This window comes from Leuciscus leuciscus, assembly GCF_965113295.1.
Source record: "Leuciscus leuciscus genome assembly, chromosome: 5".
In the NCBI taxonomy this organism is placed as follows: Eukaryota; Metazoa; Chordata; class Actinopteri; order Cypriniformes; family Leuciscidae; genus Leuciscus; species Leuciscus leuciscus.
In genome coordinates, this window is record NC_138729.1 from 18,416,118 (window position 1) to 18,443,982 (window position 27,865).

Genomic DNA, 27,865 nt, shown 5'->3' on the forward strand with positions numbered 1-27,865 from the left:
TAGATCGGAAATATTTTTTTCAGGAAACAGGTACACAATAAATAGCACCACAGTAGCGATAGAAATGGCAAAACAAAAATTAATAATTAATCCAAAGTTTGAACATTAATAAATAGTCGAAAACATCTTTATTTGAATGTGTTTTGTGTGACTGATAACAGTAAGCCTACACATTGTTGCTCAAACACAGCGTGATAATGAAGGCATTATATATCGGTAAATTTTACCTGCTGGCGTTTTTTGATATAAATGCCCCGTTTTTAATCTGGTTTTATCTAAACAATTTTTTATCAACAGGGGATTGTAAATAAAACAATTTTAGTAAAAGTCAATGGGAGACTTGAATATTTTTTTTAGATCTGTTATGTACATTTGAAAAACAGCCGTGGGTAAATCTAAATTCATAAATCAGTCTAAACTTCTGATATATGGTTTTCTGAGTGCACACACCCGAACCAACCGCACAGAAAGCTGGCTGTCAGACAGAGCGTCCCGTGAGTAATTCAACTAAGTTCTCTTTCATGTGTTATTGACCTTAAACTGTCAAATACACAGTGAATGTAAAAAGAAATACATGTGTATTTTAGATCTGTGTATTAAAGTGAAAGCAGCATAACATACAGTACTGCTATATATGCTGTTAATAATAATAAAAATAATAATAAAAATACAAAAAAACAGAAAATCACTCACTGCTCTTGACTGAATTAACTTTAGTAGCTTTAATAAGAACACATTTCTTACTTGAATGCTCCTGTAAAATGCTCTGGCGAGGAGATAAACATGGTGGACTGTGTACAGCTCACACAGAGCAGGGTAATAATAATAGAGCAAGTCCGCCTAAGCATATTTGACGTCACATATGCTAGAATCTGCAAACGGCTAATTATGGGGATTACAAAAAGAGAAGTGGGTGGATTTTTACCATTATAGGGTGGTTGTCTACACACATATATATTCAAACACCATGTAAAAGTGAATTTTGCATAATAGGTCCCCTTTAAAGAAAATTTTTACATTGTAAAACAAACCTTTTGTATGACTTTAAAAAGAAACAGTGTTTTAGTGGTTTAGAATCAGAAAAGCCTTATCTCTACTGTGGGTGTAACATTGCTTTTGCATTAATGAACCTTTATTTTTAAGAGTGTACATCACTTTTGACATTTCTTTATGACTACTAATTACATCTCTCACTCTGACGGAACTCAGACTGTGATAGGAGTTATTTCTCATTAGACTCTGATATTGATACTCTGCTAATCAAAATTATGATTATGTTTCCTGCGCCACAGGTGACAGTGGCCTTAATTAGCTTCTTGCAAGCAATGCTCCTGGTGTATCTCAGCTATAAGGTAAGATTATTGTCATTATTATTCTGCCCTTGTGAGCTTTCTTACCACTGATCTAAATTAAATCTGATCATTTCAGCTCCTCTTGGGCTACTAAAGGGTTCCTTTGTTTCTATTTTCCCTATAATGGGAAGTGTTCCTCGCTTTTAACAGAAATAACTTCTCTAACTTGTTTTTCTGTTTCTTCATTGATTTATCAAGAAAAGGCGTTTTTTTTCTGTTGTTGAGAGATGAAAGTAATCTTTGTTGTATTTAAAGGCTGCATCCCAGTTTGCCCACTTAATGTATATTATGCTTAGGCAGTATACGCTTTTCTGGGAAGTCAATAGGTGTCTTACATACACATAGTTGTCTCTGCACATACAGTAATAGTGGGATATAAGACAACTTGTACACACTTCACCTATAAACTGACATACTTTTAAAATATGTTAAAATCCCCACACTGCAACCTATTTACAATACAAGTAGCCTACATTTGACTATTATCACACTGTAATTTGGGATGCACTAATTCCAATTTGTCAAAAACTGTTAATGACAGATATGCAGTAGTGAATTAGGATGCAGACCGTTTTGTGGTCTGATTTTTTTTTTTTTTTAAATGTGCATGTTAGTACTCTTTGATTCTTCTGCAGTGTAACTTATATTTATTTAATTTCTAGGGGAACATTTGGGAGCAAATTTTCCAAATCTCCTTCATCATTGAGATGATCAATACAGTGCCATTTATAATTACAGTAAGTAATGAAGGTTCTGGTGGACACAGAAGCACGTATCAAGTTGCTGCCCACACAAAATCTTTGTTGATAGTAATTGTTGAGCACTGTTATATTGTTGTGATTGAGTGTAATTATATAAGTCGCCATTGATACCTGAAAGTCAGTTGTGAGAAGGAATGATAATTACTAAAATGCAACAATTAGCCAAGTAACAAATAGCCATTTTTTTGACCTGCAGTCATTAGGAACAAATTATAGGTTGTTTAATTATTTTGTTCTTATGGCATTACAGATGTAAAAGCTATGGAAAAGCACACAGCTTTATTTATTCTATTTTTTTTTTGTAGATCTTTTGGCATCCGCTAAGAAACATATTTGTTCCTGTGTTTCTTAATTGTTGGCTTGCCAAATCAGCGCTGGAGAACATGATTGTAAGTATCCTGTGCTGCTGTGTTGTACATTTTAAATGCCTGCTGGAAATCTTATTGTCCTAGCAGAATAACATCGGTGTTGTTTGATGATATTGCTGTGTTGGGAAGCTTTACTTCATTATGCACTTGACAAATGAAAATGCATCATCAATGAGCAAAATCTGAGAGGGTGCCAGCATTCCCTTCTGTGCCAGATGGTCAGGTCAAATGGCCAGAGAAAACCTGGCAGGGGGAATGTCCTTTTACAAATGCTTTTAGCAAAGATATTAGCAAAAGAGAAGGCTAACAACCACTAAAATGTGACACTGCCTTGAAGATTTCTCTGTTTTACCCCCCATACTTTCTTAAAATATATTTTCCTAGAGAGATGATAATTACCAAACTAAATAAAGGATCCATTTAAGTCCTGATCACTTGGTCACGGCATTGTGATTAAAGGTAGGGTGGGCAATCTCGGAGAGACTAGCAATAGCAAGCTAGCTTTGAAAGCAATAGATCCCACCCTCCCTTCAGAGCGTCTCCAAAGCCACGCCTCCTCCAAAACACATGAACTCACACAGCAGAGTTTGCAAAGAGTCAGAGACGAGAGATGCCGTTAAATTACCTCTTGTCTCAAACCACATAACATTTAAATAATAATGAATGTAAACAACGTACAGAGCTCTGACTTATACCAACTGACTGCTGCAGATTCATGTCGGCGTTAATAGTGTTGACACTATCGTGTTGACTTGAACAGCTCTGGGTAAATCACGGGTTGCCATTTCGTAATTACTGTTACGATGGCGTGAACGCAGCATTGGCCCGTTGTTTTGGTTCAGGAAGAACTGTAAAAGGTGGCTGCTGTTTGTCAAAGATGGATGTGTGATAGGGTGACCAAACGTCCTCTTTTGCCCGGACATGTCCACTTTTTACGTACTGTCTGGGGCGTCCGGGTTTTTAAAATAAATTCATGAAAATAGTCCGGTTTTCACTGTTTTTCATGGGACCATTAAGCGTGTACTTTAAATTTACTGGCGCTTGCCTTTGCACACAATACGGTACTTTGTTGTGTGACGTAATTCCCTTGTAGTCGGCTCTGCGACGTGCACATACACAGGGAGCAGAGCAGACAGCGCAGCAGCATTGCACACAAAATGCTGAAGCTTAAGTAGCTTTACAGTTGAACTGCAAAAAAAAATGTCCCACGTACCGTCCCGGTCGGGACAAGTGGGAGGCGGAGTGCACCATACGGTCAAGTGCGAGATAAGATGTAAGTAGCTAAAAAAAATTTTTTTTTAAAGTAAATTCACAGATGATTTACAGAGAAAATGTCTATGTTTTCGTTTCGGTCGGGATCCGTGTAAAGCAGAATGCATGACCTGCAAAGCTGGCACGTACGTGTCAGTGTCAAATAAAGGTACTAGCAACCTAGAAGCCCACATAAAGTATACAAGAGAACATCAGGAGGATTGAAATAATTTTTTACTGAAATAGTGTGGGAGATTTTTACTTTTATTTTAACCTATAGCCATGAAAAGAAACAGTGTCATGTAAAGGTGTTAAAAGCAAAAAAAAATAGCCTATATATATTATTCTACTGTTGCTGGCCAAACGTTGAATGGAAAAGATGTGTTACTTTATGTATTAAAGGGATAGTTCACTTTGAAATAAAATGTTGGTATGTTTTAGCTTACCTCAAGGGCATCAAAGATGTAGGTGTCTTTTTTTCCGCAGTAGTTTCAATTTTGATATTTTTAGGTCAAACCGTTCTTGTCTGTCAGTCATATAATGCAGGTCTATGGTCATTATCTCAAAGAGCAAGCACAGAGTCCAAATTAAAACTATTCCCCATCATCCAAATTAAACAATTCCCCATCGTAAGTACACATTGATGGCCTAAGACACGAAACGAGCGGGTTGTGTGAGAAAATGAACAGTATTTATATCCTTTTTACCTCTTGAACACAGCTGCGTCCAAATGATCTGAGAGCGCGGGCGGGTATAGATATATACACTAGATGTCGCATTGGCTACTGCAGTTCATTGGAACGAAACCGTAGCCAAGGCGACATCTAGTGTATATATCTATGCACCAGTCTGCGCACACGTCACACGACCAGGATGCGCGCGCGCCCTCAGATCACTTGGACGTGGCTGTGTTCAAGAGGTAAAAACTATATAAATACTGTTCATTTTCTCACACAAACCGCTCGTTTCGTGTCTTAGGCCATCAATGTGTACTTACGATGGGGAATTGTTTCATTTGGATGATGGGGAATAGTTTTAATTTGGACTCTGTGCATGCTCTTTGAGATAATGACCATAGACCTGCATTATATGACTGACAGACAAGAACGGTTTGACCTAAAAATATCAAAATTGAAACTACTGCGGAAAAAAAGACACCTACATCTTGGATGCCCTTGAGGTAAGCTAAAACATACCAAAATTTTATTTCAAAGTGAACTATCCCTTTAAAGTACAATAACATAGTTTCAAGGTTGTGAATGCATTTGTCAAGTATTTTTTTGATGCATTCACCCCCAACCACGCCCCCACCCCTTAACCACGCCTCCCCAAACCACGCCCCCACCCATCAACCACGCCCCCGTCCTCTATTCTGAAAACTAAAATATGGTCACCCTAACGTGTGATGTCTGTTAGCAGGCAGGTAGGACATCGTATCATAGCATTCGGTCATTGCATTGGACAGATTTTTTTTGTCCTGAGACTTCCTGAGATACTGTATGTACATGTTTTAATATTAAGACCACTTCTATTTTTTGATTGCTATCAGGATGTGAAGAGAGTTTTAACCAGAATAACAAAAGGTGTTTACAAAAAAAAAAATGCCTACCCTACCTTTAACATACATGTAGGTCTATATCTCATATATAGCTGAGCAGTACAGTTATTAAAGTGCATTTACATTTCCTTGTATATTTTTCTCTATTAAGGTCAGTGGAATAGAGGATTTAATTGTGTGAGGAGCACTAGACCTGATAATGAAGGTTATTAAGTTATTTTTAAAGCAGGCTCTTAAATAGGCAGACTTTTTTCAGAACTGGGCTTTTACAGATAGCTCACGTTGCCTGCATTGTGTGTGTGTTATGCTTAGTCTCTTGACGAAAGAGATCTCTCTCACTTATCTCTGTTACTTTCTAGAATGATCTCCATCGTGCCATTCAGCGCACACACTCTGCCATGTTCAACCAGGTCCTCATACTGATCTGTACACTGCTCTGTCTGGTCTTCACTGGGTAAAGCTCTTTGATCTCTTGATATCCCTGATGGGGCTTTTGCCTTTTACAGGCTTGTATCTAATGCTGCAGATCTGAAACAGTCACACGGTTATGAATGAACTGTCCTGATCAATAATGTACATCAGTTAATCCAAATTAACTTTTTTTTTTTAAATAGTGTCAAAATAAGATGCTATCATTCTTTAGTAATATTGTACGAAATCTACTGAGTATTTAATATAGCACAACAGTCCCCTTTTTCAGAAGTCTGGGTTCTGGAAGAATTTTCCCATTCATTTTCTCCGTAGGGATTTACAAAGAATCCTTAGCGAAGAGATATAAGCCATAAAGCACCCAGCTCTGAGATGAATCACAATATCACAAACTTTGTTTTAAACAAAAGGTCTGAGAAAAAGACAAAGGTACAAGACTGTGAAATTAACATATTTTATAAAACAATGTGGGTCACCAAGCACATGAAGTATATGAAAATAATAGTTTATTGCAAAATAGTCAGATATATGATATAAATATATAATTGTATACATACATAAATATATATATAAAAACAGAATCCAAAGAATCCCAAAATGAATCTACATGTATTTCATTTTCCATAAAAATGTTAAGCAGCAGAACTGTTTTAAACATTGATAATATTTGAATTATTTCAATTACAATTACAATCATGTGACACTGAAGACTTCAGTAATGGCTACTGAACATTACATTTTAAAATATATTCAAATAAAAAACTGTTATTTTAAATTGTAAATAAAATGTCAGTAAAATGTATATATTATTGTATATAAGTATATAAGTCTTGAACAAGATATACTTTTTATGTTAAAAAAAAACACTTTCTCTATAGAGAATGTAAATGGTAGGCCTATTTTGGAACCCAACTGTTGCACTCTATTTGAGTGCATAGGAAATGATTGAAACTCTTAAAACATAGTCAAATTTTGTTGCTTTTCAACAATATATATGTAGCATATATTTGCATATATATTTGATACCCTTTTACCAATATAAAGGGACATGTCAGAATAAAGTTCCTACCTAAGGACTACAACCCCGTGAGTTTACATGATGAATCAGACAACTTTTATAGTCCTTACGGATTTACATTATTAATTAAATTGGTTTTAAAATCCCCTTTTGAGGTATGACTCTGTGTCAATTTGTTATGTAGAACAAAATGGGAAAGTCTCTTGAAATAATACCAACCACAGACCTCATTTTACTCAAATCGAAAACCGCTATTTTAAAAACCCATTCGAAATTCCTGAGGGAGCCCATGGTGAAATGGCCTTCTGGGCAAGCCTACAAATTGACATCGTGACTGAGCAGCTCTACTGAATTCTATTCATGGAATGTCTTTCCAACTATAAAAGTCCCATGATGCCGAATTTATTTTAAGTAATGTATATTTTTGAAATTGTTTCATGATATGTTTTGTAATGCTCTTTAGGGCTTGTGGGATTCAGCATCTCGAGCGGGCAGGAAAGAGTCTCACCCTCTTCGACTCTTTATATTTCTGCATCGTCACCTTCTCGACTGTTGGTTATGGAGACGTCACACCCAAAATCTGGCCTTCTCAGCTACTGGTGGTCATCATGATCTGCGTAGCTCTGGTGGTGCTGCCATTACAGGTGCCACGATCAGCCCACGAAAAGCACAATCGGCAGCTTCCTTATTAATGTTCTCTCTATTATCAATGACTTTTGCCTAAATAACCTCCTTATTACTGCTTATTTATGAGTACATTTACACAGCTGAATGAATGGAGATCCAACCTCGCTGAGCACTTTTTGCTTTAAATTTTTTAGATGATTAAATAAGAAATGAGTGGTACTAGTAAAAATGTACTGCATTTACACAGTACTTGCTTTCTGTCTCTCATTTCTACACCAGTTTGAGGAGTTGGCGTATCTTTGGATGGAGAGGCAGAAGTCAGGTGGAAACTACAGCAGACACCGTGCTCAGACAGAGAAACATGTGGTTCTCTGCGTCACTTCACTCAAAATAGACTTGCTCATGGATTTCCTCAATGAGTTCTATGCCCACCCGAGACTACAGGTACATGCATAAACCCGTATATGTGAGTGTTTCATTATTGTTCTGTGTATTGCTAATATGCTAAGCTAGCTCAGTGTGTGATGGTGGTATTAACATTTCTCAAATGTCTAGGATTATTATGTGGTGATACTCTGTCCCACGGAGATGGACATCCAGGTGCGGCGTATTCTGCAGATCCCGCTGTGGTCTCAACGGGTCATCTACCTCCAAGGCTCTGCACTGAAGGATCAAGATCTGATGAGGGCCAAGTAGGTTGTTCATTTGGTCACACTTTAGTTTAGGGTCAAATTCTCATTATTAACTATGACTTGTGCCTCAATAAACTCCTAATTACTGCTTAAGAATAGTTAGTAAGTAGTTTAGTTTAAGGATTGGGTAGGATTAAGGAATGTAGAATATTGTCATGCAGAATAAGGCATTAATATGTGCTTTATAAGTACTAATAAATAGCCAATATCTTAGTAATATGCATGCTTATAAACAACTAGTTAATAGTGAGAACTGGACCCTAAACTAAAGTGTTACCATTTATTTTTTCCTAAAAAAAGTCCCTTGGTTATACGTGGATGCATTTTGCTCATGATTAAACTACATTTACATTTACATTTAGTCATTTAGCAGACGCCTTTATCCAAAGCGACTTACAAATTAGGACTAAATTCCTCCAGCGAGTCATCATAAAGAGGCAAAAGCAACAACAACGCAAGAAGTGCTCAAAATACAAAGTTCAGGTATTATTCAGAGTAGCATTTTTTTTTTTTTAAATATAAGGTTAAGTGCTCACGGAAGAGATTGGTTTTCAGCTGTCTTTTGAATGTTGTCAGGGATTCTGCATTCCGGATGAGGGTGGGGAGAGCGTTCCACCAGCATGGAACTGTGAATGAGAATGTTCTGGAAAGTGATTTTTTGGCTCTCTGTGATGGAACCACGAGACGTTGCTCGTTGACCGATCGTAGGTGTCTGATAGGGATGTAGACTCGTAGGAGTGAGTGAAAGTAGGAGGGAGCTGAGCCTGTGATAGTTCTGTAAGCAAGCGTCAGTGCCTTGAACTTGATGCGAGCAGCGAGAGGTAGCCAGTGCAGAGAGATGAACAGAGGAGTGACGTGGGCCCTCTTGGGCTCGTTGAAGACAAGACGAGCTGCAGCATTCTGGATCATCTGTAGGGGTTTGGTTGCACATGCTGGAAGTCCAGCCAGAAGAGCATTGCAGTAGTCAAGCCTAGAGATGACCAGGGCCTGGACGATAAGTTGTGTTGCATGCTCAGTTAGGAAAGGCCTGATCTTCCTGATGTTGTGCAGTGCAAACCTGCATGATCGAGCTGTCTTTGAAATGTGATCTGTGAAGGTCAGCTGGTCATCAAACGTTACTCCAAGATTTCTGACTGATCTTGATGGGGTGATTAATGATGACTCTAGCTGGATGGTGAAGTCGTGCTGTAGAGATGGATTGGCAGGGAGGACGAGAAGCTCAGTCTTTGCCAGGTTGAGCTGCAGGTGGTGTTCCTTCATCCATGTGGAGATGTCCGCCAGACAGCTTGAGACCCGTGCAGCTACTGTGGGATCATCTGGTTGAAAGGAGAGGAAGAGCTGCGTGTCATCAGCATAGCAGTGGTAGGAAAAACCGTGTGCCTGTATGATGTGTCCCAGTGATGTGGTGTAGATGGAGAAGAGGAGGGGACCAAGAACTGAACCCTGGGGAACACCTGTGGTCAGCTGATGTGCTCTGGATACCTCACCTCTCCATGCGACCTTGAAGGACCTACCTGTGAGATAGGACTCAAACCAGTGGAGTGAAGTTCCTGTGATGCCCAGTGATGAGAGGGTGGACATAAGGATCTGATGATTCACCGTGTCGAAGGCAGCAACAGACTAAGAAGACTTCAAACTAAGAAGATATAAGAGCTAAGAAATTAAACAAATGTAATTGTGGATAGGCTTTTATAGAAGTGTCATGTCCATTTACATGACCATTCAGATTAAAAATTCCAGTGTATTTTAAATGCAGCTTCGAAACAAAAATTATCTTTGAAAATTATGTTGAACAATTATTGTTGGTTAAAAATAGCTGTTTAAATATTTAGTTCAGTCATGGAACTCTAGATGGTGCTGGCAAACTGCAAGCAATCACATCTTTACCACATGGCACAAGCCGATTGGCCTCTGCTGATTCTGCAGCCAATGAGATTGCTTGCTCATCATTTAAATAGTCTGATTCAGCACGCTATCAGAGTTACTCTGTAACCCTCCACCTCCCCAGCTCCACCTGTCTAGATCTGCCATGGTATTTATGTATGTCTGTTTATGCTGGAGTAGCATATCTTACGTACTGTTTCACATCAGCGAGTCTGTGTATCTGTTGGCAGTAGCAAGTCCATACTTGCTCTGCAGCAGCAGCAAAGATCTAGTCCACCAAGACCAAATACATTAACATTACCTTACCATATTCATTAACATGCCAAAACTACTCCGAGAGTTGTCATGATTGAAATTTATTCAATGTAATCCCATCACTTCTCCAACAGGTCATTTGATTTAAACTGATTGTATATCTAACCTTGTGTTGCACAAAACTCAGGTTGCGTTTTGTCCCATGTGGAACAAAATGTAAAAAAAATCCTCTTCCACACTAAACAAAAACTGTATTTCTCTTTTATTTAAAAAAAATTAGTAATGGCACTTAGTGTGCCAGGATCGAGACCGATGACAAAATAAAATGATGCATGTAAACCCTGGACTTTTTTTTAATCAAAGTCGCCTTGCAGTTAGTTCGATTTGAGGTTCTGACTCTGTGTTTGAGTCTATGAGAGAGCCATTAAGTTGACAGAGAGATCAGTCAATATATCTGCAAATTGATCTGTATAGCTGCAAGTGATTTAATCCTTTTTAAATACATTAATACATAATACTATGACTAAATTACTGAGAACATTTGAGAATTGACCTCCGAGTTAATAGTGTCAGAGACCTTCGTTTCTCGTGTTTCCTGTCAGTGAGAGCTCTTGTACATTCATCAGTATGTTGAGAGTTATATTAAGGTCAGAAATATTTAAGGACAGAAGAAGATATGGTGTGCAGTTCTGTAATTGAACAGTTTTAAATTGAACAAGATGACTTGCCTATCAAATGTAGACATCAATAGTACAACTTGCAAGAACGGTACTTAAAACAGCAATTGTGGCAGTGGGATTTGTGTCTTACTATAAAGTGCACAGCAATGCTTCACCGGTAATGGCCTAAGCAGTTTAGCTAATTAAATTAGCGAAATCTCATTATTCTCTGTGAAAGACAACTTTCAGAGCTTTTCAGAGTCTAAGAGTGAAAGAGCTGTTAGTAAACTTGAGTCATAAGTATGATGTCATATTTTAACAGTGATATCCAGTACATCAATGTGTCATTTCTATAATTTAATATAGCGTAGGCCTACTGATTAACTGTTTCCAAATGGAAGCTTTGGACAGCCTCCCAAAAAAACTAAATTAGTCTGTGTGGAAAAGTGTAGAGTAAACCTGCAAGCTCCACCATCAGAGCCAAATCTGACACCAGTCTCAAGCCCATCTGTTCCTTTATTAAAGCAGCCTTGAAATTTAAGGATAATATATGTGCTTTTTCTTGAAATGTAACTGCATTTAAAATCTAACATATTCCTTCATTATAAATGCAGCAAATCTGTCTCAATATGCCTACTTCATATTCCAGTGCATGAATTTCTCATAAAACTCAGTCTGTCTAAAGTTTCCTGGCCAGTTCTGTAATCTCCGTGTTGTAATTGGAAGGTTGGAAATTAAAGGACTTCATGAGGAGATTGCCTTTTTTTGTTAAAAGTCTCTATGCGGAAAAAAGGCTTTCTAATTTTTTTAATGTGTTCGTTGGTGCTGCGTATTGCTGGATGAATTATGCATGTTGTGAGTGCTTTAAATGTTTGGGTTTTAAACCAGCTCTATCGAAAGCATCTGTGACTTGTCCACATGTCAATGGCGATTTGTTTTCTAGCTGTAATTCACTCAATTGAAGTCTATACGATCAAGCATTCTCAAGGGTTCAAAGCAGAAATGTGCACTACAGCTCATATTTTTAAAGCACTTGTATTAAAGTGCCACGAAACTTGCCGTTTCAGCACAGGTCAGTTGTCACCAAAGAGTTATGGTTTTGCTGCACAGTATTGCAGTTTGCCCTTACTGCTAAACTTGAACTACACCAGCTACTTCCCAAAAAAAATGTTCTGCTTTGATGACCATTCAAAACGTCTATATACTATACTATATGTAAAACTGATTATATATCTACACATGGTGTTCATCGCTAATATTTTATTGTAGCATTGTAGATTTTTCCTATGCCTGGTTATTGTTTGTAGGGTTCTTAAAATCAGGACATGGATTTATAATTTTCTTGTCTGCTGCTTCACAATCACTGTTGTCATTATATAATTTCCCTGCAGCTCCAGAGAGATTATTCTCATCACAGTTTTATTTGCTTTAAAGGACTTAACAGTATCAAAGATTCTCTCAAATGCATGCGGCAGTTCATGAACAAAAATGCATAAATACTTTTTTAGCAATCTCATAAAACTGTACATTCCACATACACACACAGGTCATTTTAACTGTCGTTTAATGCACCAATAAATGCAGAGCTGTTACATTTGCACTCTGTGAATGTGTGATTAAGCATTTTTAGTGAGTCTGCATTTGTGAGTCTGTTAATTCACAATGTGGATTTACAAATATAAGTGGTCTGATCTGTTTACACAGTCACAGTAAGGATAGATAGTGTTTGTAATGCTGAATTTAGCAGTGTCGTGTGGCTGTACTTTAGAAGCAGTGTGTATTTTATTTAATCTTTCCTATTGCAATGGCGTACAACACAGACTTCCATTGTCAGAGCATTACACACAATTTTTGCTTGTTTTTACAAACTAAAGGAAGTCAAAAAGATTTACTATGGCTATTGACAGCATGTCACAGATTCTGTTTACTTGGAACCTTAAACACGTCCAGAAAACATTAGGAGTGGGAAAACCGACAGAATGTTAATGGCACCTTTGTCAATGAGAAATAACTTACTGCTATGAGGCTAGTATACCGTGAAATTGACCCTCAGTACTGACTGTGAAAAACATGGCAATAGTTACCTATCACTAGCACATTCATACATACACATATGTGCAGTCCTTCTTGAGGAATTCACTTTACGGGTGGTATAGATAGAAGATAGCATAGTGAAGTGTCCTTTCTGAGTGACACTGATGTGTGATGATGGTGTGTGTTCTGCAGGATGGACGATGCAGAGGCGTGCTTCATCCTCAGCAGCAGAAATGAAGTGGACCGCACCGCAGCCGTAAATACAGACTTTTTATACAGTTCCTTGCCAAAAGTATTAAAGTTATTAGTCAATGACAACAAGTCAATAAATAAATAATTTTTTTCTCATAAATGTTCTCATTTTCTAAAGCACAAGACAAGAAACCCAATTATTTTGATCAAAACAATATTCACTTTTTAAATTAACCATAATAGAAACTTGAAACTTAGATGGAATGTAAGTAATCTTAAAGAGAGAGAAACTTGAAGCCTATATGCTGATGTTATTCATACTTTATTAAAATTGTACTGTTTTCATCTTTCAAAGTTAATTTTTTTTGTTTGTTTTATCCTATTGTAGGCTTATCCATTATAAAGGACACTTATTGCATGAATTTTAGTCTGACTATCTACAATGTTTTTATTGTTTCTCTTCATATATACAAATACATCAACTAATTTTCCCAAACTTAATCTACTATTAATGGTAAAATGAAATAATGTAAGTTTGCATATCATCACACTGTAAGAATGCTGTCTGTTCTTATAGGATCATCAAACCATTCTGCGAGCCTGGGCTGTGAAGGACTTTGCTCCAAACTGTCCTCTATATGTCCAGATTCTTAAACCTGAGAACAAATTCCATGTCAAATTTGCAGGTGAGTCTTTTGCCTTCCTGAGGTCAAATCATTTCATAAGCAGTTTAGCAGGCATTCATCCGTTCTTCACAAATCTAATGCGGATCTTTTTTCATAGTCATATTTTGTGACCAATATGTCCTTTAAATTTATTTTCATTTTATATAGTCCATTTTACTTTTTTACTGAAAAAACTATTTTTTCAAACATTTATATGTATTTTGATTTATAAACACAAAATACGTCAATAAAAGGGTGAAATGTAAAAACTGTCCTGACGATTAGACATGGGCGTATGTGTATCAGCCATCTGTTAGCAATTATTGTGGTATATATGGTTGTAGCTTGTACGTGTTTGCTGTATGAATAATAAATATAGATCCTTCTAGATTCTACACTCTCCGCCTCCCAAGTCATACATCCTCATTGAAGTCTTTCAGGGTTATGAGTATTCACTTTGTAAGTGTAGCACTGCCTCCACCTCTCGGGTCAATGCATTTGCATTTGCATAATGTTCATTTAGCAGAAGAAGAGATGAAGTGTTAGAGGGATTAATATGCCCCTTTGTGTGCTATAAAACCATGTGTTAATTCAAACACATTGAGAAAGGTAAATAATGGAGAATGGAGAAAAAAAATACTTTATAACCATACAGTATTTTTGTGTTTTAGATTAAAATGGTCTTGACAAATTAGTCAGAAGTTAGTACTGGTTGTGATATTAAGATCATTATTTAGTAAATGTAAGAATATGCTTTTAAATGATATTTTTGGGATCTGAAAACAGTGTTATATGATGGTAATGATGGTTAGGGTTTTATATATTCTTAGCGTCACAAAAAAAAAGTCAAGTTAACTCTGTCAATTGCTTTTTCTGCATCTAAAGAAAATTGATATATGCATTACATTAAAAGGATAATGTCTCATTTGAAGAGTGTCTTCCAGTAATGAAACCAATTTGGTCTGAGTAAATAAGATCAAATTCAATGCTGTTCTGATTATGTTGATGCCATGTTGATCAGTGATGGGGTGGCAACGTTGGAATTTCTTTTTTCTTTTTTCAGCTTTAGAAGTTCTGAGATTAGGGCAGTTCACAAGTGTGTTTTTAATTTCATAATGTTTCCAATAGAAGTGTATATAGAATTCAGTAGTAAGTCCATTCTGTGCTTGGTGCTTTATTCTTTTTTAATAATAGAGTTTTTTTTTTTTTTTTTTGTGTTTCAACCTGATCATTCTGTAATTTTGAAAGTGAGACTGAATTTAACAACATATATACTGTATAATATATATACACACACTTTGCCGTCATATCAATCAGTGCATATTATATTATATTATATTATATTATATTATATTATATTATATTATATTATATTATATTATATTATATTATATTATATCATATTATATTATATTATATTATATTATATTATATTATATTATATTATGTTATATTATATTATTCTCACATAGATTATGTGTAGGTATGTTTTGTTTTCTAGATCATGTGGTGTGTGAAGAGGAGTTCAAGTATGCCATGCTGGCCCTCAACTGTGTGTGTCCAGCCACCTCTACCCTGGTCACACTGCTGGTGCACACGTCTCGTGGACAGTGAGTACTAATGTCTTTCCTCTTTCATTTGATGGCTGATGTACGAGAAGTGTTTCCTGAAAAGCTGTTTAGTTTATTGAAGGATTTACTAATGAATAATGGCTCCTCGCGTAACCTTTCCAATTCCGTGATCCCTAACAAATAATAGTGTCACAAATAATTAGTCAGAGCAGATTTGCCAGGAGAACCGATCAATGGCATTAAATTTTATGCGATCATTTGTCAGAGGGTGACTGACTATGCGGTCATCTGAACTTGCTGGGTAAACCGTTTCATAAAGAAAACTCAAATGATCATATTGCATATTGAATGATCACAAATTGCATTTTAACTGTCTGTTTGGGGTTTCAGGGAGGGACAGACTTCTCCAGAACAGTGGCAGAGGACGTATGGCCGTTGCTCGGGGAATGAAGTTTACCACATCCGTTTGATGGACAGCAAGTTCTTTGGCGAATATGACGGGAAGAGTTTCACTTACGCCTCCTTCCATGCGCATAAAAAGTGAGTGATTGTTGAGCATTTAACATTTATTTAGATGCACGATTCACTATTCGGATGTACACTCACCTAAAGGATTATTAGGAACACCATACTAATACTGTGTTTGACCCCCTTTCGCCTTCAGAACTGCCTTAATTCTACGTGGCATTGATTCAACAAGGTGCTGAAAGCATTCTTTAGAAATGTTGGCCCATATTGATAGGATAGCATCTTGCAGTTGATGGAGATTTGTGGGATGCACATCCAGGGCACGAAGCTCCCGTTCCACCACATCCCAAAGATGCTCTATTGGGTTGAGATCTGGTGACTGTGGGGGCCATTTTAGTACAGTGAACTCATTGTCATGTTCAAGAAACCAATTTGAAATGATTCGAGCTTTGTGACATGGTGCATTATCCTGCTGGAAGTAGCCATCAGAGGATGGGTACATGGTGGTCATAAAGGGATGGACATGGTCAGAAACAATGCTCAGGTAGGCCGTGGCATTTAAACGATGCCCAATTGGCACTAAGGGGCCTAAAGTGTGCCAAGAAAACATCCCCCACACCAATACACCACCACCACCACCAGCCTGCACAGTGGTAACAAGGCATGATGGATCCATGTTCTCATTCTGTTTACGCCAAATTCTGACTCTACCATCTGAATGTCTCAACAGAAATCGAGACTCATCAGATCAGGCAACATTTTTCCAGTCTTCAACTGTCCAATTTTGGTGAGCTCGTGCAAATTGTAGCCTCTTTTTCCTGTTTGTAGTGGAGATGAGTGGTACCCGGTGGGGTCTTCTGCTGTTGTAGCCCATCCGCCTCAAGGTTGTGCGTGTTGTGGCTTCACAAATGCTTTGCTGCATACCTCGGTTGTAACGAGTGGTTATTTCAGTCAAAGTTGCTCTTCTATCAGCTTGAATCAGTCGGCCCATTCTCCTCTGACCTCTAGCATCAACAAGGCATTTTCGCCCACAGGACTGCCGCATACTGGATGTTTTTCCCTTTTCACACCATTCTTTGTAAACCCTAGAAATGGTTGTGCGTGAAAATCCCAGTAACTGAGCAGATTGTGAAATACTCAGACCGGCCCGTCTGGCACCAACAACCATGCCACGCTCAAAATTGCTTAAATCACCTTTCTTTCCCATTCTGACATTCAGTTTGGAGTTCAGGAGATTGTCTTGACCAGGACCACACCCCTAAATGCATTGAAGCAACTGCCATGTGATTGGTTGATTAGATAATTGCATTAATCAGAAATTGAACAGGTGTTCCTAATAACCCTTTAGGTGAGTGTATGTGAAATAATTCTTTTATAAACCCTCATTTTTTGTGCCTCTTGATAAATGTGCTTTAAAAAACTCAATCAATTAACCGAGCATGCTTGTATTTTTCACATTTTCCTGTTCCCCTGTTTTGCACACCACTGTTTGCATTTTACACCTTTTAGAATTTTATTCATGATATTTTTTAATCACAATCCCTACTTACACCACCATTCAATATCTTTATATTTTTTAAGAAGTCTCATATGCAGGGCTGCAATTATTTGATAAAAAATACACTGTAAAAATCTTAATTTACTGTATTTGTCCAATTGATTTGTCTGATGTATTTAAACTGACAGAATTAACAGCATATATTTGAAATGGAAATCTTTTGTAGCAACATAAAAGTCTGTACTGTCGCTTTTGATCAATTTAATACATCCTTGCTGAATAAAAGTATTAATTTCTCTAAATAAAAATCTTACAGACACATGTTATATGCAATCTTACATGATACATTAGTGTGCATATCATGAAATTTGCACTTTGTTGCTCAGTCTGATATAGCTCATACTGTACTAATCTCATTTGCACTATAATGGTCAACTGCCCTTTACTACCATGTGTATACTTAATTTGCCATTTGTATGGTAATACTTTTATTCACATAATATATCACTATATGCACTTCTTTTTAGATGCTTTATAGATGATGATGATGATTATTGGCTCACTACTGGATGATTTCCAATAAAGTTGAATGTAATATAATAAAAAAAGCAGGAACAGGATGTAGATCCTCCCAAATAAAGTTGAGTTACAACTGTGCTTTTCCCTCTTAAACTCCGTGTTAAACACACACAATCGTCTTTTCCTTAGGTACGGTGTCTGCCTAATTGGCACGAAGAGAGAAGAGAATAAGAGCATACTTCTGAACCCCGGCCCTCGCCACATCATGTCTGCCACAGATACCTGTTTCTACATCAACATCACCAAGGAGGAGAACTCTGCGTTCATCTTCAAACAGGAGGAGAAGCACAGCAAAGGGCTGTCGACCCCCGGCGTGTATGACGCTCCCTCTCGTCTCCCGGTGCAAAGCATCATCGCAAGCATGGGTGAGGGAACACACCTGAACGTCATGTCACTAACAGAAGCCTTTGCCCTTTTAATAATCAAACTAAGGGTGGAATTAAAAAAAACAAGTTTCTTTAAAGCTGCAGTCTGTAATTTCTGTGCCACTAGCAGCACCAAGCGGTATTGCAACATAACGACTGATTTAAACATTAATGGTGTTGTTATTGTTACTGTACATAACATCCGAAACAAATGAAGCACAAGTTTTAGCCTCAGGGTTGGTTTAATGTGGTTTCCATATGGTTAACACATGCCAGTTAGTGGTGTGAAAGTAGCACTCAGAAGCAGCAGTAGCAGGGTGAATATATCAAAATATGCTCATGCTCATGATAAAATATACTTTCTTTTATTGTTTTTCCTTTGTTGAAGTTGATCAGTCTGCTTCATATGGTAAGTCTGAGCATGTGGTTTTCATAGCATTAGTTAAATCACAGTTAAATCATAAGACATCATTGGTGGATGTCTGTGTAAATGTTAACATTTACAGAAACCTTTCTCTCCCGTTCATTCCCGTTAGGAATTCACAGGTCAAGTCTTTTGTCCTGCAAGCTGTTTTAATGAAGATTTGTTTTTCTAATTGGGCTTGGTAACTGCACTTGCATGTGTAAAATATCCCTGGATTACTCTCTAACATAATTATATAAAAGCATTTAGTCCATTATGTTTCTTCACAGGTTTTTTTTCTACACTTAACATTTTGCAGCAGAACATTCTTCTACATAACAGCAGAATTTCCCTTCAGAACATTTTCTTCCCTTCACCATTTTTAAATGAAACCTCACTGTGCTTAAAGATTTTGGTTGCAAAGCACTGATTTGAAATGTGCAAATCAGTGTTTATTCATAAAAAGCAATAAATCAGGGTTGAGGTCAACTTCAGTGCATTTAAGAAATGCTATAATTAAACATTCATATCATCTACTCTGTATGCAGGCCAATTGTTCTAGTAATTGACACAAATTTTTCAGTTTTTAAATCATGCGCTGGTGGAAATGAACTGGAATTGACCTAAATTCTGAGTCATGTTGGCTAAAATTTATGATATTTCTTTGGCAGTTTTCATTGCACTCAAATTTGCACAAAAGCAGCTGAGATATCAGATCAGACAACAGATTTTAGATAGTTTGTTTCACCAGGTAAACACATCTATATGAATTTCCTCATGCTGCATCTTCCATGCTGCAAGCTGGAAAGGAAAACCTCCACTCTCATGGCTGATTTGTGTTGTATTGCAGGAACTGTGGCCATTGACCTGCAGAATCCCGATCCGCCGGCTGACAGCAGTAAACTGACTCTGCCCACGGAGAACGGAGCTGGGAGTCGGAGACCCAGCATTGCCCCTGTGCTGGAGATCGCAGATTCCTCTGCCATCCTGCCCTGTGATCTTCTCAGTGACCCTTCTGAAGATGAGACCAACCAGTCCGATGAGGAAGGAGCACCGGCCATAGAGTAAATAATGTTGTCAAAAGTACAAAATGAATAAGGTTTTTAAGGGGAACAGCAATAGAGTCATTTGTCTTTGACTTTTTAAACAGCCAGCAATTGTCAAAGAAATGAGCCTTAAATCATGAGGCTTGATGTGAAGAGCTGTTCTTTTCCTTTACTAAACATTACTTTTTCAAAACAAAACAAAATGGCTAATAAAATTGCCATTGGATGATAAAGGTGGCCCCTTTATCATCCAATGGCCATTTTATTAGCCATTTTGAGCCAATAGAATCCTATACACTTCCGTATAAAAGTTTTAAAAGTTCTGTTTAAAAGTCTCTTATGCTCAGAAAGACTGCATTTATTTGATCAAAAATACAGTAAAACAGTAATATTGTGAAATGAACTGTTTGCTATTTTTATATATTTTCAAATGTAATTTATTCCTGTGATGGCATCATTACTCCAGTCTTCAGTGTCACATGATCCTTCAGAAATCATTTGAATATGCTGATTTGCTGCTCAAGAAACATTTCTAATTATCAATGTTGATAAACAGTTTTCCTGCCTAATATTTTTGTAGAAACCATGATAAATTTTTTCAGGAATCTTTGATGAATATAAAGTTAAAAAGAACAGCATTTATTTGAAGTAGAAATCTTTTGTAATTTTAGAAATCTGTTTACTACTATTTTTGATCAATTTAATGCATCTTTACTGAATAAAACTATTATTATGTAAAACTATAATTATTATCATGTTATTTCCTTACTGTACTCTTTCTATATTGCGATTGTTAAATTTACATTTAATAGCTTTCAGGAAGATCCGATGAACTTTAAACATATTAGTTGCTAACAGCCTTTCAGCGGTCATGCTGCAGAATAATTACAGCGTTTGCTTATGTCAGTCAGAGCCGGAGGAGACGTGCACTCTCTTCTCTCTCTCTCTCTCTCTCTCACTCACACTCTCACTCACACTCACACACACTCACGCGCACACACACACACATTAAGTTTTCATGTTTTATGGGGAATTTCCGTAGACATTCTGATTTGTATACTGTTCAAACTATATATTCTATCCACTGACCCTAACCCTACTCCTAAACACATCCCTCATAGAAAACTTTTTGCATTTTTACATTTTGCAAGAGTTGGTGAAGATCCCTGCTGAATGTTCAGTGCACTCACAGTGCCCTCTACTGATCATTTACATGCAATGCTTTCAAAAATAAAGCCTTTGCAGATTGATTGATGTCAGTCAGGGGTTCATGTACTGTATATTCTGTGCATTTTTAATCAGAAGAATTCGTTGTAATTCACACTCAGACCTTTGACATTTTATATCCTTCTACTTTTTCAAGGTGTATTAAAGGCTACCCTCCAAACTCCCCTTACATTGGAAGCTCCCCAACTCTTTGCCACCTTCTGCAACAAAAGGCGCCATTTTGTTGTTTACGACTTGACAAGGTGTGTGTATAACTCTTAATTCACTCTAAAATACTGATATTCCGATTCAGTTTAATTCATTGTTATGGGGTAGTACATTCAGTTCCATATTATATTTATTTTCTTTACTTCATATTCTGTTTAAGGTATTTCAGGTCATATTTCATTTTATTTCTAGACCTAATTCAAGTCAAGTCAAGTTTATTTGTATAGCGCTTTTCACAATACAGATTGTATCAAAGCAGCTTCACAGTATTACATTTAAATAATACAACAAAGTTTGTTTCAAGAGGAATTTATTGATTGATCAAATTAAATTAAATATCCCCAAAATATCCCCAACTGAGCAAGCCAAAGGCAACAGTGGCAAGGAACCGAAAAACTCCATCAAGTGACCTAATGGTGTCCTAAAACTCCATCAGGTGACCTAATGGAGAAAAAAAACCTTGGGAGAACCCAGGCTCAGTCGGGGGCCAGTTCTCCTCTGGCATTTATGAGCTAGAGGCCGGATTGTAGTTTGAACTGTGGGATTATATGAATGCCTGGCTGAAGAGATGCGACTTTAATCTAGTTTTAAACTGGGAGAGCGAGTCTGAGCAACGAACAGTATCAGGAAGACTATTCCAGAGTTTTGGAGCCAAATGTGAAAATGTTCTCCCTCCTTTGGTGGTTCTGAATATCCTAGGTATGACCAAAAGCCTTGAATTTAGTGATCTTAAAGAGCGCGATGGATTGTAGGGCGACAGAAGATCCGTTAAATAGACTGGAGCTAAGCCGTTTAGGGCTTTATAAGTCAGTAGCAATACCTTGTAATTAATACGCAACTTTATAGGTAACCAATGCAGTGATGATAAAATCGGTGTTATATGATCATATTTTCTTGATCTCGTAAGAACTCTAGCGGCGGCATTTTGGACTAACTGTAGCTTGTTTATTGAGGATGCAGGACAACCAGCTAATAAGGCATTACAGTAATCCAGTCTCGAGGTCATGAATGCATGAACTAACTTTTCTGCATCAGAAACTGATAGCATATTACGTAGCTTAGCAATGTTTCTAAGGTGGAAAAAGGCTGTTTTTGTAACATATGAAATATGATTTTCAAAAGACAGGTTGCAATCGAGTATAACACCCAGGTCTTTTACTGTAGAGGATAAAGTAACAGGACATCCTATGATGTTAAAGTTGTATTGTGCGAGGTTTTGTGGGCGGTTTTTTGAACCGATAAGTATTACCTCTGTCTTGTCTGGATTTAATAAAAGAAAATTACGCGTCATCCAATCTTTTATATCTTTAACACACTCTGTCAATTTGGAAAATTTAGCGTTTTCATCCGGCCTTGATGAAATATATATTTGAGTGTCATCAGCATAACAATGGAAACTAATTCCATGTTTCCTTATAATATTTCCAAGTGGCATCATATATATTGAAAATAACAGAGGGCCTAACACAGATCCCTGCGGCACTCCATAGTTTACTGGAGTATGTGTACCATGTGTATTGTACCATGTGATACAATTCACATGGTATTTCACTTTTGGACATAAAAATAAACGTATTTCATCTCTTGATTATTTATTAATGCTTTCATTTCATTGTACTTTTATTTATTTAATTATTGCAACATAATAGTGTGTAACAATATTCTATGTTTAAATATTAATATTTATACCTATCAATGCCATTATATGTTCATTTATTTATAGCCTGCCTAAATCCCTCTATGCATTTAAATCTGATCCCTCTTATCATAATTTATTCCGGTCCATCATTTATTTAATTGTGTTTGATTCAGGGTTGTCGGCACAATAGTTTTGAAGATGCCAAGGCGTATGGTTTCAAGAACAAGTTGATTATCGTTTCGGCTGAGACAGCAGGAAACGGCTTGTACAACTTCATAGTGCCTCTGCGTGCCTATTACCGACCCCGGAAGGAGCTGAATCCCATTGTGCTGCTGTTGGATAACCCGTGAGTGAGCTGCCTCATCACTTTTCCCACCGCATGTTAATGTTCATAGTGATGACTTTAGATGACTTTGATAGGGAGGCTGAAGCATTACTTAACCCCGACTTTACCACTTGAAAACACTTCCATGCATATCTGCTTAAAAGCATATTTCTTTATCGAGTTTTCTCATTCTAAAGTATATTGAAATGATAGCAATTTGCAGTTTACTGTCAATCTTAATGTATTATCTTGTTCTCTAATGCTATACACTTTCAGAAGAGTTATGTTCATAATTCTCCACACATTCTTCCTTTGAGTAATGCAAAATTGTGTACACAATTGTCGTCACGTTGTAGATTCTTCCTCAGAGTTTCCATGGCAACTCGGAGATGTCAAAATCCTTTTTGCAATTACCTGCTCATACATTTTGCACAAGCTTTTACTCCGTTAATACATTTTTATACGGTTGTTTGCCAGTGCCAAACCTTTAAGAACTTTAAAACTGCAGCTGTGAGTGGATTAGCATTGTTAAACTGCTCTTCCTCTCCATTTCCAGGCCTGATAATCACTTTCTTGAGGCCATCTGCTGTTTCCCTATGGTGTACTACATGGCTGGTACAATAGACAAGTAGGTCTTTAAACATTTCAGTAAACGTGCACATCCTGAAATGGGCTTTAGTCCAGTCTGAATGGTGGCTTTGTGCTGGTTTCTGTCGTAGTCTGGATAACTTACTGCAGTGTGGCATCATCTACGCTGATAACCTGGTGGTGGTGGATAAGGAGAGCACTATGAGTGCAGAGGAAGACTACATGGCAGACGCTAAAACCATAGTCAATGTGCAGACCATGTTCAGGTACGAACATTAATAACTTTAGCAAATTGGTTGTTGTTTGTTTTTCTTTAAGCTGATGTCTTTTTTAGCATCAGCTGGAAACATGATGGCACTGGGTACTAATTACTTTTCACCGCAAAACGTCACTTTTGCCTTTGTTCTGCTGTTATTGTGTCCTCTACTAGGTTGTTTCCTAGTCTCAGCATAATCACTGAGCTAACCCATCCTTCTAATATGAGATTCATGCAGTTTCGTGCCAAAGACTGCTACTCCCTGGCTCTCTCCAAACTTGAAAAGGTCTCATATCTTAACAACCACGCCATTTGACTTTCATTGGGGTCCAAACATCTGAGACGTGCTTTTTATTTTTTTATTTTTTTATTATTCCAAATTATAATATCAATTATAGTTTGAGTAAAAAGTTGAATTGCAGAATTAATGTGAATTTCAGGATGATTAAATTCAAGCTGCATGAGCTCCATGAGTTTGTGTAAAACCTTGTATGATCTAGAAATAGTCAGAAATAATCTAAATTATTTTTATTTTCAGATTTAAATTACATTTTGAGTCCCATATTGTCAATGTGATCTCAGACTTTTGGACTAAGAATTTATCATTTTACTTCCTAGCCAGTAAACAATTTAACTACTCTAACCAGGCCTAACATTAACATAATATCATTTCAAACTTTTCTATGATACAACTTTGCTTGAATTCTACGAATTTATTATGACATGTTCCATTAGGAATCTGTCAAGTGATTATTAAGTATGATTTATTTGTGATGATCGCATGCTTCAAAAGGCTGAAAATACTGAAACTAATATAATACTGCATCACAGATTTCCAGATGGTCTCAAAATCTGAGATCATCAGCGGTGGAAAGTTCCATCAATCTTTTGTCGTGATCTTTTTCCCTTTTCTCCAGATAGAGAGAGATAAGGGCTCTAATCTGGCATTCATGTTCCGCCTCCCATTCGCTGCAGGCAGAGTGTTCAGTATTAGTATGCTGGACACTCTACTTTACCAGGTGAGTAATAGATCAGATGCAAATACTGCTAATTCTGTACAAAAGGCATTCTAATACATTACCATTCAAAAGTGTGGGGTCAGTACGAAGAAATTAATGCTTTTATTCGGCAAGGACACATTAAATCGATCAAAAGTGACTGTAAAGACATTTATAAAGTTACAAAAGATTTCTATTTCAAATAAATTCTGAATTTCTATTCATCAAATAATCTTGAAAAAAATCGGTCACAGTTTCCTCAAATATATTATTATTTTCAACATTGATAAATGTAATAAAAATAAATGTTTCTTCAACACCATATCAGAATGATATCTGAAGGATCATGTGACACTATGTTTGTAGTTTTCCAGGAAAAAAATACATTTCAAAATATTTTTAAATAGTTATTTTAAATATTTTACAATATTACTGTTTATTACTGTATTTTTGCTTAAATAAATGCAACGATGATGTGCATAAGCCTCATCTTTCAAAACCATTCTACTGACCCCAAACTTTTGAACTCTAGTGTGTGTATGTGTGTATGTGTGTGTGTGTGTGTATGTATATATATGTATATATATATATATATATATATATAGTTAATAAAAAGTTAATAAACTCAAGTTCAGCTGCTGAATATTGCATTGCCACTCCCACATTAAAATGTATGAAGTAAAATGTAAAGGTATTAGTAATGAGTAGCCTACATGACTCTGTATATCAATAATGACTATTGATATACAGAATGATGCAATGTAAGCAAAGTAAGCAATGAATGATGCAATGTAAGCATCGTAGAAAAGTATATACATTCATTAATTTGGTACTATGTTTTGACCATAGAGACACAGAAAACAATTATGAACGAAACATAACTTGATGAGCAGTCAGTCATAAGCTGTGTTCGAAATCGCCCCTCTATACCCTCATTCACTATTCCCTACATTAGTCCACTAATACAGTTCACTTGAAGAGTGAGTGGATTTGGACGCTGAATGCGCCGCAAGGGCTGCCGCCTTTTCACAGTTTGTTGCTGTTTAATAATCATTTGAAAATAAACTGGCAGCTCAGTAGTAATGAAAAGATTTATATTGAACCCTGTCATGGAAATAAGCATGTTTAAACCTTATTAAACAATTGAATAATCGATCAAAAAGGAATTTATACCTTTATGGTATTAAGATGTACCCACAGCAGTTTGGAAAATGGATGAATAGATGATTCAGCTGCGGGCGCCATCTTCTGGTGAGACGCGGGAATTCATTCAGCACGACCCTCACAGTGCGTTATGAGTATTCTCTAACCGTTGAGTGTACATTAGTTTATTGCAGTTTATTTTTGTATCTCTACACATTTGATACTCATGAAGGCTGATACCTTTCTGTGAGGCAGATAGAAGCAGAGAACATTGAGTGGCATTTGCAGTAGGTTTTGCTCCCCTCAGGCATTGAGTCTCTATAGAGCCTTTATTGATTGTGTGAGGTCTGGAGATCATCTGTGTGCTTTCTGGGGACTGTTTCTATGTTTATATATCGTTTCTGTGTTATCTTCTAGTCTTTTGTGAAGGACTACATGATTCTCATTGCAAGACTTCTGCTGGGTCTAGACACCACCCCTGGCTCTGGCTACCTGTGTGCTGTAAGTGTAACCGCAAACAAAAACGCACCCACACACACCATCAGCAGCCAGTATGTCTAGCATCAGTGCGTGATGCATTATGCAAGCTATTGTTTGAGTTAAAATGCACAAAGCTGGTTATTTGAACTTGCCCACCCACAAATCTGTTGGCGCTGACAGGAGTGTTGAATTGAAACAGACGGTGTAAAAATAACATCACAAGTTTTAAAGGCAGATTAGTATGTAACATGATGGACGACTCTCATTAAAACTCCCACGAAATGTTATATTTCAGGCCAAAATCAGCTTATACTATATATGAAGTATATATGTATATATATATCAAGTTTAATTATTATATATATTTTTAGCTTAGTTTAGTCAAATTTGACCTGCATGTTAATAAGCTTCACCATTCACTTTTGAAACAGATGAAGGTATCGGAAGAGGACTTATGGATCCGGACGTATGGAAGACTATTCCAGAAGCTGTGTTCATCTAGTGCAGAAATCCCCATTGGGATATACCGCACTGAATCTCACATGTTCTCTTCCTCGGAGGTAAGATGAGATTAAGAGGAAGAGATCAGAGCATTCAGACACGGATAAATACGCTTTACACGGTCCATGCAGCTCCAGACGCTTGCACAGCAGATTAGATCTGTCACTGTGCCTTTACTTGATCTTGTGCAGTGTTGAAGATTTACAGCTTTATTTTGGGCTAAATCATGGCTTTGCTGGCTGCCTTATGAACTGTGTTGTGACTTGAAGCTTGTGAAATCCTTGTGCTAATCATTTCTCATTTTGATCATTCACAACTATTGCTCTTTCAAGTATAAGGAGGTTTGTAAAGAGGTAAGAATGCAGACTTCACCCCATTTCTCAAACACATTCTCATATGTTAATGGAATTATGCAATGTTTCAATGGCTCATTGTCTGTCCTGTGTCATTTGCTCTTTATATGTTACTGGTAATCTATATAATTGAATTTTTTTTTTTTTTGTAATGTGAGTGGAGTTATTTAAAGGTGCATTAAGTAGTTTTCTTAACCAAAAAAAGAAGCAACATTATAATGTTGTTTCCATAATTAAATCATTGTTTCTTCATTACAACTGCACTGAAGTCAAATCAAATAATTACAATTATTATTAATAAAAAAATATTATTATTTTTATGCTAAAACATCAGATTGACTTTCACTACAAGTTTGGGGTCAGTAAGATTTGTTTATGTTTCATGTATTCTCTTATCCTCACCAAGGCTGCAATTTGATAAAAGAAAATGATCAGTATTGCGATATAACTTGAAGTGAATTAACTTTCACAAA

General features: G+C 36.8%; 1 protein-coding gene across 12 annotated transcripts in view; it reads left to right on the plus strand.

The window, feature by feature from the left end:
* Positions 1–27,865, plus strand: part of LOC309498287 (potassium channel subfamily T member 1-like) — a 90,144-nt gene that overhangs the window by 54,231 nt on the left and 8,048 nt on the right. For 4 of the 12 annotated variants that reach the window (XM_082168907.1, XM_082168898.1, XM_082168905.1 and 1 more), the window contains 22 exons: positions 1,293–1,352; positions 2,015–2,089; positions 2,419–2,502; positions 5,650–5,744; positions 7,201–7,381; positions 7,644–7,808; positions 7,920–8,056; positions 13,081–13,144; positions 13,658–13,766; positions 15,229–15,355; positions 15,707–15,856; positions 17,991–18,226; positions 19,480–19,693; positions 21,039–21,144; positions 22,922–23,094; positions 23,630–23,701; positions 23,793–23,927; positions 24,092–24,203; positions 24,835–24,936; positions 26,476–26,559; positions 26,970–27,098; positions 27,372–27,392. In XM_082168907.1, coding sequence (XP_082025033.1) covers positions 1,293–1,352; positions 2,015–2,089; positions 2,419–2,502; positions 5,650–5,744; positions 7,201–7,381; positions 7,644–7,808; positions 7,920–8,056; positions 13,081–13,144; positions 13,658–13,766; positions 15,229–15,355; positions 15,707–15,856; positions 17,991–18,226; positions 19,480–19,693; positions 21,039–21,144; positions 22,922–23,094; positions 23,630–23,701; positions 23,793–23,927; positions 24,092–24,203; positions 24,835–24,936; positions 26,476–26,559; positions 26,970–27,098; positions 27,372–27,392 — 2,631 coding nt within the window. The remainder of the gene's footprint in view (positions 1–1,292; positions 1,353–2,014; positions 2,090–2,418; positions 2,503–5,649; positions 5,745–7,200; positions 7,382–7,643; positions 7,809–7,919; positions 8,057–13,080; positions 13,145–13,657; positions 13,767–15,228; positions 15,356–15,706; positions 15,857–17,990; positions 18,227–19,479; positions 19,694–21,038; positions 21,145–22,921; positions 23,095–23,629; positions 23,702–23,792; positions 23,928–24,091; positions 24,204–24,834; positions 24,937–26,475; positions 26,560–26,969; positions 27,099–27,371; positions 27,393–27,865) is intronic. The other 8 variants (XM_082168900.1, XM_082168901.1, XM_082168904.1 and 5 more) reach the window with 3 other exon arrangements.